General features: G+C 39.6%; 1 protein-coding gene across 2 annotated transcripts in view; it reads right to left on the bottom strand.

The window, feature by feature from the left end:
• Positions 1 to 8,329: 8,329 nt before the first annotated feature.
• The window catches only part of FAM120A (family with sequence similarity 120 member A), a 134,193-nt gene continuing 128,106 nt past the window's right edge, over positions 8,330 to 14,416 (bottom strand). Inside the window, exon 19 of one of the 2 annotated variants that reach the window (XM_074198343.1) lies at positions 8,330 to 11,882. In XM_074198343.1, the coding sequence (XP_074054444.1) occupies positions 11,571 to 11,882 (312 nt within the window). In that variant the 3' untranslated portion in view covers positions 8,330 to 11,570. The remainder of the gene's footprint in view (positions 11,883 to 14,416) is intronic. The other variant, XM_074198344.1, reaches the window with a different exon arrangement.

Genomic DNA, 14,416 nt, shown 5'->3' with positions numbered 1-14,416 from the left:
TAAAAGGATTTTGATGGGATGTTTTCATTATCAGTTTTTGAGAATAATTTGTAAAGTATGGGGTCTAATTGTTCTTTTAAAATTTGATAAAATTCTCCTATGAATCCATCAAGACTAAGAGTTTTTTTTCTTTCAGAACACCCTTACAGCTAGTTCTATTTCCTTATTTAAGATTTCTAGTTGGTCTATTGTTTGGGTTTTTCATAGTTTTTGGTTTTGAAGTAATGAATCCTGGTTTCTCGTAAATTCATCAATCTCCCTGAGTTCTATTCTTTGTCTGAAGATTTGTTCTCCTCAAAGAGTTTTCTTATCTCTTTTTCCATCTGGCCAATTTTGCTTTTTTTAAAAATTTTATTGTTAATTTTCATTTTGTACAAATGGTTCTTTTACATTAATAAAATATTCTTGTTTAAGAGTAAACAAAATACCCCTCCCCCCATGAATATAGACTTGCTTGGGCGATAAAGTAAAGGGGAGAGAAAAAAAATTAAAATTAAAAAAATAATAGTAATAATTGTAGGTATGGCCAGGTGCCACAATGGACGAAGCACCAGCCCTGGAGCCACGAGCATCCGAGTCCACATCCAGCCCCATAGACCCATCAATCACCCAGCCATGTGACATGCAAACCACCCGATCCCCACTGCCCTGCAAAAAGTTAAAAGAAGAAAAAAAAAGACCCAAAATAAAATGAAATAGTAATAATAGTAGGGGTGGCTGGGTGGCAGACAGAGCACTGGCCCTTGAGCCAGGAGCACCCGGGTCCAAATCTGGCCTCAGACACCCAAAGATCACCCTGCAATGTGGCCCCAGGCAGGCCACCCAGCCCCATATGCCCTGCACCCTCCCCCAAATAATAATAATAAAAAATGTGCTTCAGTCTTTGTTCCAACACCAACAACTCTGTCATGGGTGGATTGCATTCTTTATGGTAAGTCCATCACAAAAGTTACTTCCATATTTTTCCAACATTGCCATTGCTGATCGCAACTCCCTCCTTTCTTATTTCTCCACTACCGTGTACTATATTTTCTCTCTCCTTTCACTCTGACTCTGCTGTAGGGTCATTGACTGACTCAGCAGACAGATCCCTGGTCCTGGGGCCAAGAAGCCCTGAGCCCCCATACCACCCCTTAGGCCCAGAATCCACCTGGCCCTATGGTCCCGGACAGGCCTTCCAATCGCAGCCCCTTGAAAGAAGTATAAAAGAAAATGTGTTATATCTGACCACTCTGCCCCCATGGTCCATCCTCTCCTCCTTTATTCACATCCCCACCCCTTCCCCCTGCTCCCCCCTCCTTCTTATTCCAGATGCCTATACCCCATTGAGTATATTTGCTGTTTCCTCTCCTAGCCACGTCTGATGAGAGCAAAGGTTCCCTCATTCCCCCTTGCCTCCCCCCTTCCATATCATTGCAATAGCTCATTGTAATAAAAAAAATCTTATTATGTGAAATATCTTGGCCTATTCCCCCTCTCCTTTTTCTTTCTCCCATTACATTTCCCTTTTTTTCTATTGACTCCATTTTTACACCATATTTTATCTTCGAATTCAGCTTTCTCCTGAGCTTCATCTATAAAAGCTCCCTCTACCTGCTCTATTAACTGAGAAGGTTCATATGAGTATTATCAGTGTCATTTTTCTATGCAGGAATACATGCAGTTCATCATCATTAAGTCCCTCATTTCCCCCCCTCTCCTCCAATCTCGATGCTTCACCTGAGTCCTGTATCTGAAGATCAAACCTTCTGTTCAGGTCTGGCCATTCCAAAAGGAACATTTGAAATTCCCCTGGCTCATTGAAAGTCCAGCTTTTTCCCTGGAAGAGGACATTCAGCCTTGCTGGGTAGGTAGTTCATTCTTGGCTGCATTCTAAGCTCTTTTGCCTTCTGGTATATTGTATTCCAAGCCCTATGAGCTTCCAATGTAGCTGCTGCTAAGTCCTGTGTGATCCTGACTGCAGCTCCATGGTATTTGAACTGTGTCCTTCTGGCTGCTTGTAATATTTTCTCTTTGACTTGGGAGTTCTGGATCTTGGCTATAATATTCCTAGGGGTTGGTTTTTTGGGATCTCTTTCTCGAGAGGATCGGTGGATTCTCTCCATTTCTATGTTGCCCTCTGCTTCTAGAATATCAGGGCAATTTTCCTGTAGTAATTCTTTGAAAATGATGTCAAGGCTCTTTTCTTGATCATGACTTGCAGATATTCCAATAATTTTTAAATTATATTTCCTAAGTCTGTTTTCCATATCAGTTGTTTTTTCAATGAGATATTTCACATTTTCTTCTAATTTTTCATTTTTTTTGGTTTTGAAGTATTGATTCCTGATTTCTAGTAAATTCATCAATCTCCCTGAATTCTATTCTTTGTCTGAAGGATTTGTTCTCCTCAGAGAGTTTTCTTATCTCTTTTTCCATCTGGCCAATTTTGCTTTTTAAGGAATTCTTCTCTCCATAACTTTTTGAACTGTTTTATCCATTTGACTTAAGCTCGATTTTAGCATGCTATTTTCTTCAGCATTTTTTTCATGTTTTTCCTGCATCTCTCTCCTTTCTTTTCCCAGTTTTTCTTCCAACTCCCTCATTTGATTTTCAAAGTCTTTTTTGAGCTCTGTCATAGCCTGAACCCAATTTCTGTTTCTCTTGGAGTCTTTCGATGCAGGAGCTTGTGCTTCCTCATCTTCAGACTGAGTGTTTTGATCCTTCTTGGGCTCATATGCAACATATTTCTCAATGGTCTTCCTCTTGTTTCTCTGCTTGCTGATTTTCCCAGCTTGGGCCTGGTTTTGGGAGTGCTTCCTGAGCTTGTGGGACACTCCCACGAGTCTCCGTGTGTGAGGCTCTGTCCTCCCTCCTGGTCTGTGAATGACTATAAGCACCCCCCTCTGCCATGGGGCTGAGGTGGGGGGGGCCCTGATGTTCTATGGGGGGGCCTAGACTGCGATCAGGATCTGAATGTGGTCAGAGCCCTAGCGTCCTGTTCCAGGGGCAGAGGGCAGAGCTCTGCAGTCTCTCTTCACTCCCCTCCCTCAGCTCAATGGGCTCATGCCCTGGAGGCTCCTGAAAGGCTCCAACTGCTTCTGTTTCCGGATCTGGGCTGCAGAAAGACCAAGCTGCTCACTGTGTGCCCTGAGGGCTGGGCTCCACATGTTCGCTCTGGCAGAGGTCCCCTGCTGTTCCCCCACATTGTGCCTGGTGTTCCCTGGGGTGCAGCTCAGGAGACTCGTCCGCTGCTGTGAGCCGTGGCTCCCAGCACCCTGGGGCTGCCTCCGGGAGGCTGAAGTTCTTTGGCTCTGGTGGGCCACCCCTCTGGCGGGCCGCCCCTCCGACCCTGGGGAGCAGAGCCTTTCTGCTCTTTTCCAGGTTACCTTGAGTAGGAGAACTGCCTCTCTGGGTCCCTTTATGGGTTCTGTCTCTCAAAAGTTTAGAGTCCTTAGTTTCAAGTTTTATCAGAGAGCGCCTAAGACTCCTTCTTGTCGCCATCTTTCCAATTTTGCGTTTTAAAGCATTCTTCTCAATAACTTTTTGAACTGTTTTATCCATTTGACCTAAGCTGGTTTTTAGCATGCTATTTTCTTAAGCATTTTTTTGGATTTCCTTGACTAGGTGCTGACTTCATTTTCATGTTTTTCCTGCATCTCTCTCCCTTCTTTTCCCAGTTTTTCTTCTAACTCCCTCATTTGATTTTCAAAGTCTTTTTTGAGCTCTGTCATAGCCTGAGCCCAATTTCTGTTTTTCTTGGAGTCTTTAGATGGAGGAGCTTGTGCTTCCTCATCTTCAGACTGAGTGTTTTGATCCTTCTTGGGCTCATATGCAAAATATTTCTCAATGCAATGGTGTTCCTCTTGTTTCTCTGCTTGCTCATTTTCTCAGCCTGAGCCTGGTTTTGGGGTGCTTCCTGAGCTTTTGGGACACTTCCACAAGGATCTCAGTGTGTGAGCCTCTGTCCTCCCTCCTGGTCTGTGAGTGACCATATGCGCCCCCCTCTGCCACAGGGCTGAGGTGGGGGGAGGCTCTGCTGTTCTATGGGGGGGCCTAGACTGTGATCAGGATCTGAATGTGGTCAGAGCCCCAGAGTCCTGTTCCAGGGGCAGAGCTCGGCAGTCTCTCTCTCTCTCTCCACTCCCCTCCCTAGGTTCAATGGGCTCATGCCCTGGGGGTTCCTGCTTACTGGCTGCGCCTGCTTCTGTTCCTGGATCTGGGCTGCCTGGTCACTCTGCCCACTGTGTGCCCTGAGGGCTGGGCTCCATGTGCTTGCTCTGGCAGAGGTCCCCCATTGTTCCCCCACTTTGTGCCCAGTGCTCCTTGGGGTGCAGCTCAGGAGACTCCCCCGCTGCTGTGAGCCGTGGCTCCCAGTGTCCTGGGGCTGCCTCCAGGAGGCTGAAGTTCTTTCACTCAGGCGGGTCACCCCTCTGGCCAGCTGCCCCTCTGACCCTGGGGAGCAGAGCCTTTCTGCTCTTTTCCAGGTTACCTTGAGTAGGAGAACTGCCGCACTGGGTCCCTCTATGGGTTCTGTCTCTCAAAAGTTTAGTTAGAGTCGTTAGTTTCGAAGTTTTATGAGAGAGCACCTAAGAGATGTTGCTCTCTTGTCGCCATCTTGGCTCCTCCCCCTTTTTCATAGTTTTTGAAAGTATTCTTCTATTTCTTTTGTGTTCTGTTCGGTTAGTATCTAACTATGCACATTATCCTGATTATTGTTTTCCATCTTCTGGTTTTATTGCAATTTCACTTTGCACATTTGCTGTTTTAATGATTTCATTTTTTGCTTTCCTCTTTTACTTAAAATTTGGTACAAATTTATCTATTTGAAGAATCAACTATTATTTTCATTTTTATTTCCAAATTATCTATTTCCTTTCTAATTTTTAATATCCTTTGTATTTATTTTAGGTTTGTTGGTCTTCTGATTTTCTAAAAATGCATATTCAGTTCATTAATCCTCTACTTTTCTATTTTGCTAATATACATTTGTGGAGTTACAATTTTCCCGAACTGTTTGTTACATCCCAGAAAATTTTAGTATGCTGTTTCATCATTATAATTTTCTTTTGCATGGTTATTGTTTTATGATTTATTCTTTGGCTCATTCATTATTTAAGACTTCATTGGTAAGACTCCATTTGTTATTTTTTTATTTGTGGTCCCTGAACCAATTTTGATTTTTATTGTGTATTGGTCCACAAAGGATGCATTAACTATTTCTTTCCTTTAACATTTAATGCTGTCAATGTATTTGTCCTCTAGTACATGATCAATTAAAAAGTTTCATTCTGAGAAGTATTTGTATTCTATTCCTCTCTCATTTAGAAGATGTCGTCTTAACTATGCTTTCAGTTCACATTTTCACTATTAATTGTTAGACTTATCCAAGTCTCCTGCTAATATTGGGTGGGTTTTCTAGTTCAAATACTTTATGAAGTTGGATGCTGAAGCAGATGGAACACATAAGCTTAATAATGACTTTGTTTTTGTTTTGTGGTTTTGTCTGATTCCTTTCAGCATAATGTAGTTTCCTTGCTTTTTCCTTTTTATTTTTTCAATGTTTGTTTTTGTTTTGTCAGAAGAGTTAGAAGTCCTGCTTTCTGAATTTATTCGATGTCTAGAAAATTTTTCCATCTCCATAGTTTTTGTTAATATCTGCTGTTAAATTGCATTTCTTGAGAGCAACAGATTGTAGGATTTTGTTTTCTCATCCAACATGTCACATTTTCATTTTGTTGGATTGTTTAATTCATTGATTTGAAATTTTCAGTTAGATTTATATATTTCTCCTTCTGTCTCTAAGGTTTTTTTTCCTCCCAAGTTATGATCCTCTCCAATCCCACCCCCCCCTTCTATAAACACTGTACCTATGATCCTTCAGTTACTATACCGTAATCTATTTTAAATTGGTCTTAAGTCTTACCGGCTTTCTTCCCCTCACCTCTGATCCTGTCTTTTCATTTATTTTACCCCCTTCCCTTGGGATTTTGTTTTACTTCCAGTTTCTTTCTCTTGTGCTTTTATCTGATTACATAACCAGATAACAAATACTCTCTTAGCTAAAGTTTCCTTCCATTCTTCTCCTTTCCTTCAATTAGTTTTCATTAGATTTTTAAATTTCATTTTTTGTATCCTTTTTTCCCTCAAAGGATTTATTTTCTTCATTATTCAACTTCTCTGCTTCTTCTGTTTTGTGACCTCTATAAGTATCTAATCTCTCTAATTTCTATCCCTCTTGCAAAACGTCCAAGATACCCATTCTAGATTCTCCTGTCTAGACAACATTTAAGGGGAGCCATAAGGATTGACTTTTCCACTGTGACTCTGAACAATGTCCCTATTTGCAGGTGTCAGAAAATACTGTCCCAGGATAGCCCTCCACTCCGGGATTATACAGCCCATCACTGATAACTTCCTCAACCCCCTCCACTCCTTATACGTTACAGGTCCCCATTCCCCTAGGTGCCCTAGTTAGCCCCAGAGGCTCCAACTCCTATCCTTCCAAGGTACAATAAAGAGACATTATAAGCACCAAAATACCCAAAACTTACCCAGTACAAAGATTACATCTTTCTCTGCAGGTTTGGAGCCCTCAGAGGCACATGTGCCTCTCATTAGGCCTTGTTTGACCTAGGCACAACACATTCCTCTCCATCTCCTAGATCTCTCCTTTCCACATTTCTGCCATGTTGTACTAAGGTTCCATCAAAAACCTCAATTCATTAGGCTCTGTCCAAGATGCCCCAGGCCCTGCTCCTAATGCAATCTCCCCTGGGCTCCCACCGTCATCTATATCCTTGTGCACATTTAGAAAAAAAGTCTCTTATTGCTGTTATCACTTTTGCTTTTCCTGTCTTTGGGGGATACATTTATTCATTCCTCCTAAATTTCTGTTGTCTGGGGGTGTCTGAGAAGCAAAAAAGTTTCAAATACCTTTGTTACTGAACATAAATCTGTTATTTTATAGTGAAGCCCATGCTTTGCAGGGTAAGTTACTCTGCACAGCATCTCGAGCTCCACTGCTTTCAGAACACATTGCTGCATTTTCTGGTGGTGTAGAATGTAGTCTTATGTTACCTAGATTTCCTTGCTTTTTTATTTCACAGCCTTTCTCTTGATCTGAAGAATTTTTTTGCTTCTGAATTGGCTATATTTAACCACTATGTCTTGAAGTTTATATAGCTGGATATTTTTTCCCATAGGTGACCTATAAATTTTTTCAAATGGTATTTCATTTCATATGTTCTGGGTAGTTCTATTGTTTCTGGCATTATGGTGTCAAGGTTTTTTGGTCTTCTGTGTTCTGTCTCTACATCTGCCTTTGGGTGAACAGAAATGGCTCCAGTGGATGCTGAGGCACTCTCCCCCATCCTCCTCTGGGGTGCCCCCCACCCCACCACTTCCTTGGCTGCCAGCAGCAGAAGCAGCAGTTCAGAGGTCCACTTCTACTGCCAACAGTGGTTCAGTTTTACACCACCGCTCTCAGGGCATTGCCACCTTGCAGGGAACACACTCTTGGTCCTAGAGTTTCTCTATCACTGCAAAGCGGGAGGGGGAAGCAAACCAAGCAAGGAAGTCTGTGCTGGGTCTCTGGGTCTGCTAGTGTGGCTTCACAAATAGTGGCATGGGAAGTGAGGAGAAGGATGATCCCGAGTTAGCTTAGGGCTGCTGTGCATCAGCTTGTGAGGTATTCATAAACTTCTAGACCATAGAGAATGCTGAAGTTTCCTTATCTTTGATATATGATTTCTGCTTTGGAGAGACTTGAGAGGTCATGCAATTTAATCCTCCATCTTATAGTTCATGTGACCTCAGAGTTGCAATATAAGCTTTTATTCAAATATGTGTGCTACATGGGCTCCAATTAGCAGAAGGTTCAAGGCGAACCTTCCAGGTGGGCCATGGACAGACCTTGGCCCTGGAGGTACAAAGACCTGAGTTGAGCTCTGACCTCAGGCATTGACTTCCTCCGGTCACCCTGGACCAACCATCCACACTGTCTGCTTCATTTTCTCCTCTATAAAATGGGGATGATAATATCGCCTGGTGGGCAATGAGGAGGCACAGAGGAAAGAGTGCCAGAGCCAGAGTCAAGAAGACTCATCTTCCAGAGTTCACACTTGATCTGCTTCACTTACCAGCTAGCGACACTGGACAAGTCCTCTGACCCTGTTTGCCTCAGTTTCCTCATCTGTAAAATGAGCTGGAGAAGGAAATGGAACCACTGATGAATCTCAGCCAAAAAACCCCAATGAGGGTCAGACACAACTGAACAATAAGAAAAAGCATCTCCCTCCCAGGACTGTGGAGAAAAATGAAATATTTATAAGGGACTTAGCACAGTAGATAAATAGACACATGTTGGCAAGTCCTGGTAATTGGGGACTATTTCATTATTTTTATTTATATGCACCAAGCTTAACACAGTGCCCATGACATAACAGGTGCTAAATAAGTGCTTGATTAATGTTTAACAATGACATCAAGTAAGAAAATTTGTTAACTTTACTTTGCCCTGTTAATGCTGTTATTTATGAAACCATGTCTAACCACAGCTACTAGTCTCTTTCTTTTATCATTCTAAGGCTAAATCTACTATTCATCGATAGGAATGAGGTTTTCCTTCTTGGCATTCTCTATTTTTTAATTAAAAAAAATTTTTTTGATCTTTGTTTTTCTTTCTTTTAAATTTTTTTTTTATTTATTTAAGGCTTAGGGGTTAAGAGTGGTTTGCCCAAGATCACACAGCTAGGCAATTATTAAGTGTCTGAAGCTGGATTTGAACACAGGTATTCCTGTCTCCAAGGCCCATGCTCTATCCAATGTGCTAACTAGCTGCCTCCATCTTTGTTATTCTATCACTCAAGTTTCTCCCTGCAATCCCTTCCCCAAGTCACCTCATGTATTATTTTTGAGGAAAAATATCAATAAAACCAATCAATAAATTGAAAAAATCTGAAGCAATAGTCAATGTCAAATAGCCAAAAAAAGTAGATGGGACTTGCCAAGTCTTTTAAGTACCATTCTATGCTTCTTTTTTGACCTTAACATTTAAAGGAAATTCTCTCTCTACCTTTCCAGTCTATGAATTCACTATATAAAGAGTTAGGAATAAGAAAGTTATCTCTGCACAGCACTATGCATTATCTTACTGAACACTATGAAGGCATATGGTTAAATCACTTGCTCTGGGGATATCCAGTATGTGTTAGAAGGGAGGTGGAGGGCATTCTGTTTCAGGGTTGGCCTTCTTCATCCATTACATCAATGTTGCCTTTTCTCCTGATTTCTCACTACTAGGAGCAGTGGCAGAGAATCAAATCCCTAGGAGAAGGGTGTGTGATTTCTCATAATAAATATACATATATGTATGTATTTATAGATTATCAACAACAGACTAAATCTCATCAAATACATTAATCTGGTTACATCTAAGTCAAATCACATCCTCCTGAGTACATAATGATATATAGTCATCTTTCAATGTAATGCAAAATATGAACAATGCACAATCCTCAAACCCTAGAGTAAATAATGTCATTCTAGCTTATGTCTAGGAATTTACAATTTCTATGAAGAAAACAAAGAAGCAGACTTCAGTACTACTGGAAGTTAAATTCTGTGGTACAGTGAGAATCACAAATTAAGGAACTAAAAATAACTTCTGTTCTAACTCATTTCCCAATGTGTCTGTCCTTTCGATTCTAGGTCCTGTTTACAAGGTGGCACATGTAATTCCAGTGCTCTGCTTCCATTAAGTTTAGAGATAAAATGCTCAAAAGTCAGTTATGTCTGTATACTTCTTTATTAGCTGCCACATGGTTAATGATTGCTCATCTAGGCTTTTTAGTCCTAAATGGCTATTAAATATCTAAAAGAAAGAAATAATCACTTTACTAATGCTCTTAAGTATCTACTAAAATCTGCTGACATTGACTTTGCTAAAATATGTGTAAATACTTGGCTAGTAGTCTTTAAAAAATGGATTAAAAAGGCATACTATAGTTTATACTAAAAGAATAAAGATTTTTATTAAGCATTGTAAGTTGCATTCAATAGCCTTCAAATACACCACACCACAATCCATCTACAGTCAATCAAACCCAACAGTAGTTCATTCTTGCACAATCCATGAGTTAGGGCAGAACTCCCTTCAACTTACATTAAGATACCTACTTAGCTCTTGCGGGCAGGGAATGGGGAATTACACCTCATTTCTGATCACTAATGTGTGATGAAGAGCATCAGGAGAATTATATGAAAACGAATATAAAGAAATGATTCTGATTTCGAAGTACATTAAGTTTGGAAACACTAACAAAAACATCAAAATGATACAGGTATATTTGCTTATACTAAATTCTTGATGGGAAAGTTCTCAAGAACAAGCAATTTGTTTCCTGCTACAGAAGGGGGGTAGTTTTTGAAGATCAAAGCTTTTTTTTTGTTTTTCACAGAATTTCATATTTGCTAATATGAAGGCAAAAAACAGCAACAGAGAACAATAATGCATACAGCAATGAGTACACCAGGGTAACGTTGATATTCAAAACGGCTAGATAATTTTTTTAAGTTTTAGAATAAATGCAACAGAGGTCAATAATCACAAAATTTTAAGGTTAGAGCAAGATCAGTCAATGACTAAACATAGTTAACATCTTTTATAGGACTATTACTGATTATTAGCTTTTTTGTTTTGCAAATGGGCACAGTACTTGTAAGAATGGAAGAAAGGACAATAACATGCATAATATTAACTACACACTTTAAAAATTATGAACCATGCAGAAGTTTAGCTCAAATAGTAGTACTAATGGTCTACGTCCGATTCAAAACCACATAGTTCATTGATCACGGATGCATGGTATTAGTCACAAAAAGTTTCAGAACACATTGTGTTGATTTTGAAAGGTCATTTGCATCTTCTATGATTTCAAGTTTATCTCCATTGAACTTGCTTGTAAAGTATGTATGACGTACTGTAGAGTGAAAATCAGCAGAACTGCAAGATTACTCTATAATTTTTAGTTTCGATAGTTGCACATTTTTAACACAAAAGAACCACATCAACAGTGATGAAATTTTAAGTAAGAAAGAAAAACTGTGGTTGTGCCTTATTTTTTTCATAATCATGAAATCAAAGCCTTAAAGAAAGCTTTTATTGTGACACAATAATGCAAAATCAAATATAATGGCATACATATGGTGCCAGATACTAAAAATTATATTTTAAGCTATATATACTTAAAGACTGCCAAAATTTGTTTTCTTTATATTTCAAGAAACAAAACTACAAGCTTTTGTCATAACCAGTTTAAACTTTATGTATACTTCATTTTAAGTGCGGGAGTCAAATGCTCTTCATTTTCTTTCTTTTTTTTGTTTTATTGTAGCATTTTGACTACAACTGGTTAAAACTAAAAATGTGTTGTTTAAATCTCTGACATCAAAGAGGGATCCGAATTTCCAAAGTCCTCATTTTTCTCTTACGGAAAGGAAAAAATGTACATAACTGTAGGCTCTCTTTCTTTCCAGATATTCCTAATCCTTACCATTCCAACATCCTTCACCCTCTATAAAAAATAAGTTTACTCTTCTTTTTTTAAGACAGCTGCCTCCAGAGTATCATCTTTATGGCAAACACTGTCTGCATTTAGTGCATTTAAGTGAGGATTTGTATTGCACATTTTAGAGTCATTACTCAAGGCACTTTCAGACTGGTTGGAAGCCCTGCCATCTGCTGTATTCCCATTCATCTGGGAAGCTGGTTTCTCCTCATTCACTACTCCGTTTTCAGCCAGGGATCCATCTGAAGACACGACGGAGGATTTAGATTCCTCTGATTTTGACTTAAGTTCTTTGGCCACTTCTTCTGCTGAAGCAGCATAAGGAGGTTTACCCTGTTTAACACAAGAGAAAATGAGAAGTAAGAAAAGTTCCAGATGTAGGCTGGCGATGAAAGGACACTAGCTCCTGTCAAATGATACTTGAACAAACAGACACCAGATTCACCTCCACATACGTGGTAGGTACCCAGCAGTATTCCAAAAAGGCTACGTCTCACTTGGGTTTTCCTATCACCTCTGCCTCCCATCAGTCTCCAGGATGTCTCACTCTCCCCTTAGAGTTGCTTTTCAGGGACCACCAGCTTCAACACTTTCTGGGTTTAAGTTCCCTCTCCTCTTCGCAATCATTTGATGTTGTCAGTGGTTGGCAGAAGGGCAATCTCCACTGAAGGAATTCTGGTAACGTCCTAGATAAGCACCTTACTCATAAGGTTTTTTAAATGAGTGAACAATATGTGCCTTGGAAAGAACAAACTTTGGGGTTGTACTGGAGCCGGTGTGGGATAAGTTTAAATGTTTCTATGCAGAAGAAACATTGATTTCCTTCCCTTCTCCCTACACAACTGGGCTACAGATAAGGCATATGTAAAATGAATCACATTAATTTTGTAAATGAAGAACCATTCCTATGTGTAAATCCAAATGTATGTATTAAGTTTCCTTAAGGTGAAAAGATAAGTGTTCTAAATTATATATTCATGGTATATTTATGGACCTAAACGTTAAAATATGAATTTCTATTTTGTGATGAAAAAATGACATTTCTTCATGATAGAATCAATGATATTGCAAGAAACTTTAAATATTCAAAAGAGCTGCAAAAGATGACAGGTTAGCTTGGTTATATTTTTTCTGAAGCTTAAAATACATCCAAGATGCCTTAAAATGAAGTATACAATTCTGATTCTGCTTCTCCATAAAACTAAAAACTCCCTCTAGATGTGTAACCAAGAGTCACCTGGAGCTACCCAATAATTATCAAAGAGCCAGAAAATGACAGTGATAAAACAGGACAAGACCTTTATTTGTCTTCCTAGCCCAGCTCCATTCATTTTACTAGTGAAGGAATCGAAACTCCTGCCTTTTAGTTTACTGCTCCTTCCACTAGGTCCTGGATGTATACTATTACAAATGACCAAGTCTCTCAGAATAGGCTTATGAAAAAAGATGATGGTACACTAAGGGAAGCTGAAACTAGCTGAATTTACTAGAACTAGAAAAGGCAGCATGAACTAATATCCGGCTTGGAAAGCAGGCTTTGGGAGGTTGCTCCAGGCATCTATTCTTGGACCTGAGTTGTTTGACATTTGTATCACTGATTTATATGAAGGCACAGATGGCACGCTTACAAAATTTGCAAATGACCCATTTGAGAGTAATAAGCTAACAAGCTGAATAGAACTCAGGATCTTGGATCATCATGATAAGCAGGAATGAGAGACTAAATTTAATATGTAAATATACTGAATACCTCATTTAAGGTTCTTCAAATCACAGAAGTCTAGAGTCATCTAGTCTGAACTCATTTTACAGATGAGGAAATAAAGGCAGAGGGAGGTTAAGTATCCAAGGCAAATTGGCAATGGTAGGTCCTCTGCCTCTTCTGTACCATTCATAATGTTTGTTGGATATATGGTACAGGTTATACTACACCTATTTTACAAATGAGGAAAGTGAGGCTCAAAGAAATCAGGTGACCTGACCAAGGCTACAGGGATGACATCACAGATGAATTTTAAGATTTCCAAATCTAGTCTTTTATTAATCTAGAGATGTGACAATGATGAGAGATGGGAAGGAGAACATAAGGATAGGCTGAGAATACTATAGGATCTAGATAAATCAACAATATGAAAGATCAGTCAAAAAATTAAATACCACTTCATTTAAGAGGGGTAGAATGTCTAGACAAAAAGGTGAATAGTCCCACTAAAATTTGTACTCATCAGACCCATGAAGGACACTGTTCAGTGGTGAGGACTACTTTATAGGAAGGATAATGACAAATAGGAGGAAGACCAGAAGAGAGTAAACCAAAATGAAGAGGGCACAGGAACTAGGCTATAGAATGATCAACTGAAGAAAAATAGGAATGTTTAGCCTGGAAAAGAAAAGATCTGAGTGGGAGTTAAAATTATTTGGAAAAAAATTGGGGAAAATTTCAAAAAGGCATACTTTTTTCTCTAGGTATAAAGAAATGTCCTTTTCATTAGAGGAAGTCCTAACACAGAATGAGCACCTCAGAAGGTAGTGTAGTCCCCACTAACCCACTCCCATCATCCATTGTTATCAAGCAAAGGCTAGATAAGCACTCCAAGGAAAAGTGAGATTTTATGAAGAGGCATCAAAAAACCCCCAAAATCTTTGAATTCCAGGAAAATGTTAGTAGGACTAAGTCCCTCCATGCTTTCTCCTGACCATATGTCTGAAATCCTGCTTATCATTCCAAGTCCTGCAGTTTAAGACTATCCAGGATGCCAACCAGAAAGGAATCCATGTACTTAAATACATGTCACATGAGGAACTGGTTGAAAGTAATAGGATTTTTGGTCTGAAGAAAAGACTCAACAGGAGATACCCTTGGGTTC

This window comes from Macrotis lagotis, chromosome 8 (assembly GCF_037893015.1).
Source record: "Macrotis lagotis isolate mMagLag1 chromosome 8, bilby.v1.9.chrom.fasta, whole genome shotgun sequence".
NCBI lineage: Eukaryota > Metazoa > Chordata > Mammalia > Peramelemorphia > Peramelidae > Macrotis > Macrotis lagotis.
This window is presented reverse-complemented; position numbering and strand designations above follow the sequence as displayed.